This window comes from Gossypium hirsutum, chromosome D03 (genome assembly GCF_007990345.1).
Source record: "Gossypium hirsutum isolate 1008001.06 chromosome D03, Gossypium_hirsutum_v2.1, whole genome shotgun sequence".
NCBI classification, from domain to species: Eukaryota; Viridiplantae; Streptophyta; class Magnoliopsida; order Malvales; family Malvaceae; genus Gossypium; species Gossypium hirsutum.
The window spans coordinates 4,929,141-4,934,086 of NC_053439.1; the positions used below are offsets into that span (position 1 = coordinate 4,929,141).

The following is a 4,946-nucleotide window of genomic DNA, read 5'->3' on the forward strand; positions in this document are numbered from 1 at the left end:
ATTTATTTCAACCTTAGTAAACCTTAGTAATATACACTCAACTACTTGAGATTTCAACTGAACACCATAACACATATTGTGTGAAAGGCACATCCACCCAAACACCCTGAAATATTTGCAAAAGATGCACTTACGTGCTATGCCATAAGGCAGAAATCACTGTCTTAACACTGAACGATGTCTTCAACATAAGCACATACACTAATCCCTATGACATGCCAATTATATCCTAACTATTCTACTAAGTATACTAGGACATTTCACTTTATCAACACTTTCAAGCAATTTCAATTTCATAATACATTCACATTTCACTTACAACATGGATGTTCATACAAATAAAATCATCTTACATTTTAATGATATGAGGTGCATATCAAAGTTTCATGATTGGTGCTGTTTGAGCATTTATTTAATATCTCATATTTCAACTTCACATGTTCATTTATTGAGACATTCTAGCTACATTATGCTCTCATCAATACATCCCACATGTACATATACAACATAATATACTTTTCATGATTTTTTTATTTTATCTTATTAGATTATTTCATTATATGGATTTTCACTTTGAAATTATTTTAACACTAATTCACATTCCTCAAATTTATGTTATAGCATTAATTCTTTTGACATTTCTATAGCATATTTTAGTGCTATTTAATCAAGTTCATGAATTTCACCATGTTTCTTCCAATTACTCAACACACTAAGCTACCTTATTTTTCATATTTTAAATATACATAGACAACACATGATTCTTGTCACCATTTTAACAATTTTCATAACATTTTATTTAAAGAAAATCAAGAGAATCTATGTTACTTACCTTTTGAATGCACCATAGTTTAAAATCTAGCTTTCTAACATTTAAATTTTCACTATTACAAGCCGAGGAGTTCTCTTTCCACCATTTTCACATTTTCTCAACATCCAAAAAAAGTTAATATAAAAGCTTTAGAAGCTTTCTTACAAAAATAATTACAAATAATAACTTAGAAGATGTTGAGAACACCATTTCTTACCTTGTTGAAGTTTTCTCTCTCTAGCTTCAACTTTCTTTCACTAACTTGGAATCCTAAGCTAAATTAAAGAGAATGAGGGAGGAGGTGAGCTTAAAACAAAGTTTTCTACTTGATTTTACCAAGAAACCAAAGTATTTTGGTGAGATTTGGTTTGAATCAAGAAGAAAATGAAGAAGATGACATAAAAATTTCATCTTTATCTCTTTTATTTCATTTAAAAATATTAAGTCCAAGTCAAAGTCAATTTATCATGTGAATCAAAGTTCACCTTTCTTTTAATACCCCAAATCGATGGTTCATAACAACTCCCAATAACATAATATCTCAAAATAAAATATTTCATATTTAGATTCCATTCAAAATGATCAAAATGCCCCTTGTGTGGTAATTAAACTTTTTTTTGGTGGCTAAAAAAAATAAAAATTACATTAACTTAAAATACGGGAAATCCCCTTTGGAGGTTCTTCCATAATAATCAAGACTTCCTCTCTATCTAAAGCCATTTTAGCTACACAATCAACATCCTTGTTACTATCTCTAGGCACGTACTGTAGAAAGCCAGGTAAAATTGAACTTTAGTCTCCCTTTTTGTCTTACCACTATTCTCTATTCCATTCAAGGCACTTAATCCTTTGAAGTTTCATTTATTTATGCTTTTCGATCATAACTATCCATATGTAAATTCGCATTTATGACCTTCCTCGATAAAAATGGAAAATTTATGATTTAGTCCATAAATTCACGTTTTCATTCAATTTAGTCCCATAAGTCCTTATTTTTTCACTTACTTACAATACTGATCATAAGACACTCTCTTCATGCTTTCTGGCTCATTTCTCGATTGTTGAAAAATTTACACAATAGGTCCTTGTATTTTTCAAAATTTCCAATTTAGTCCCAAAAGTGAATTTCATTAAATCAATACTCAATTCAAGTCATCCTTATGCTCCTCAATCATTATCAACTCTTATTTCCTTAATTTGATTGAATTATAATATTGTCCTTAACTTTTCCAACTTTACAATTTAGTCCACTTTCCCACAAATTCACACCTAATATTTACTTCATTGATTTCTAACAATAAATCCTAATAATTTTTTTTTAAAAAATTATCTTTTTTGGTCTCATTATTGAATTTTCTCAAAAATTCACTATTACAGTTCTTGAAACAATGTCATTTATTGTATTGGAAAATTTGGGATGTTACAACTAACATGCTAGATCAATTAGAATAAATCTTCCCATCAAAATAGTAGGATAATAAGTTTAGTGAATATCTTCAATAAGACTTATGAGTCCATTCGATTCAATCCAAACTCTTCAAAATAGGGAAGCCAATTTGCTTGATCCAATCCAAACCAATCTACAATATATGTTCCTATAATAGGTTTGAATATCATAGATGCGCTTACACTCATATAAAGTATCATAAAAGATCATAGCTCAAGAATTTTGTTACCAAAATTTGCCAACACCATTTATGGCAAGTTATAAAGTCAAATAGTGCTAGACACCAGTAGGCACTGCACTTAAGCACTCTTCATAAATTGCCTCAACAATATGTTTAATATAGAATAATGAATTTATTAAATGTATTGTATTTAAATTCTAACATTTTCTAATGAAGTTTTGGTTGAATTCCAAAAGTTGAGGTTATAGAAGTTTCATTCTCCTAATTTCAACAACAAAAAAAATCTAACATCACAACAAAAATTTATGAATCTAATATTTAATAATTTATTTTGTGAAAAAAAAACATGCACACAACATACAACACAATTGTATTATGATTTTACTACTCGGCCATGACTTAAGGCCTCATTTATCATTTTATCAAAGTTGGTGACAACAGATCCTCCAAGGCTAATGGCAGCTTCAGCTTTCTTCTTCCATTCCAGTGCCTTTTGCCTTATTCTTTGCCCATTATCTCCTTCCATCATCTCTTTAACAAGAGCTTCCACATTTTCACGCTTTATGTCTGGATTGATTTCCATGCCATTGCCCCATGTGGTGCACACATATCGACAATTCGTTTGTTGATCATTGAAGAATGGCCAACAAATTAAAGGCACACCTTCGGATAAAGCTTCCAAAATAGAATTCCATCCGCAATGTGTGACGAAAACGCCAACCGCCGAGTGGGATAACACTTTTTGCTGGGGACACCAACTTATTATGTAACCCCTTCCCTTTATTTCCTCTAAGAATTCTCTTGGCAAAATAGCTGATTCACCTATCACAAGATCGGGCCTAACTACCCATAAAAATGGGTATTTACTGTTTGCAAGTCCCCAAGCAAATTCTTTTAGATGATGATTAGATATCACCGTTACACTCCCATAATTCACGTACACCACTGACTTGGGTTCCATTGTGTTAAGCCATTCGATGCAACTTGTGTCTTCCTTCCATAGGCTTGAATTTAATAAGTCGTATTGGATTTCGAGTGAGTTCTTACTTAGTGAAGCGAGTGGACCAATTGCATAAATATTAGGGGATTTGGATGCAATAACTTGTAGCACTTCTTTGTCCAAGTCATCGAATGTGTTGAAGATTATTGAAGATGAATTTAAGCATTCTTGTGATACTTCCATGATGTAATTAAACATGAAGTCATCAGGGTCGGTGGTTCTTATGAAGCTTGGTATGTCCTTGAGACGCATGTTAGGCATACCAGGGATCCAATCAATGGGCATCTCAAGTGTCCCATCGCTAACAAAGCGTTCATCTACAACGAAAATAAAACGCATGTTTTTGTTTCAATATGCAAAAAAATAAGCATGGAACATGTTGCGTGTAACTTAACCCATAGAACTTCAAAGAGATTATTATCAATGAACATAAGATATCCCAAAATTAAGTTACAAATTACAAAGAAAATATAAAATATGTAACCTTTGAATGGAACAATGCCTCTTTGAGCTAGTTCTTTGTAGTGCAGAAATCCCAGAAAGCTAACGGTTGAAGAAGTCCAGAGTTGAACATAAGGCACCCCAATGAGTTGAGCTGCCTTGGTACCAAAGTTCATGGTTCCATCACAAACTATGCATGTAACAGGCGGCAGGTGGGGTGAGGAATTAAGCTTAGATAGTAGCTCCAAGAATGGAGCCAAACAATTTTTCCGTGTGGAATTGCATAGTGCCGGAACAGACTGAGTCGCATCAGAATCGGAAGGTGGCAGCCCGTCGGGTATGGCTTCGAACCGGAAATGAGGCAGACCCTTAACAGCTTCTTCCCCTCTAGACCGTATAAATCGTCTATGATTGAACTCGGAGTTGACAAAGGTTATATGGAAGCCTCTAGAGTGCAAGAGCTTGGCCAGTTGCATCATGGGGTTAATATGACCTTGTGCTGGGCTTGGAAGACATACTGCATGCGATTTAATTGAATCCATCTTTCTGCAAATAATAATTAAGCAATGAAGTCAAGTAGCTAGTGAAAATTGAAGATAATATGTTTTTGGTTGAGAAAATATCAACTGCTTCCCTCCAGTGCTGGGTATTATATATGACTGAATCTTGTGTCATCAAACCCGAAGGATACACGTTTCTATTTTTTATTTAAAATAATTAGTTTTCATTCCTCCATTGCACATGTATATTTAATTGCTAGAACAATATATATAAAAAATTAATTAAATATTAGAAAATATATTTAATAAAACAAAAAGTAAATATAAAAAACTAATCTTAAATTATATTAAAGTTTATTAATAAATAAAACATATATTTACTATAAACATATCAAATGCAATAATGAAATAATGATTAGTAGTATTCATAAAATATTATTATTTTAAATAAACTAGTCATGTAATTTTAGTAAGTTCTTTTTTGCCACTGTAAATGAAAAATTTTCAGAAAAGGCATTACTGTTACAAATCGTTTTCATTTTGATCGTCTGTCATTAATTTGGTGT

General features: G+C 32.0%; 1 protein-coding gene across 1 annotated transcript; it reads right to left on the bottom strand.

The window, feature by feature from the left end:
• Window positions 1-2,741: 2,741 nt before the first annotated feature.
• Window positions 2,742-4,623, bottom strand: LOC107950450 (linamarin synthase 2). The gene is made up of 2 exons (XM_041089651.1): window positions 3,924-4,623; window positions 2,742-3,756 (listed from the first exon to the last, which is right to left on the bottom strand). Exons 1-2 carry the CDS (start codon window positions 4,420-4,422, stop codon window positions 2,813-2,815), a joined length of 1,443 nt encoding a protein of 480 aa, XP_040945585.1. The 5' UTR covers window positions 4,423-4,623; the 3' UTR covers window positions 2,742-2,812.
• Between the last annotated feature and the right edge of the window lie 323 nt (window positions 4,624-4,946).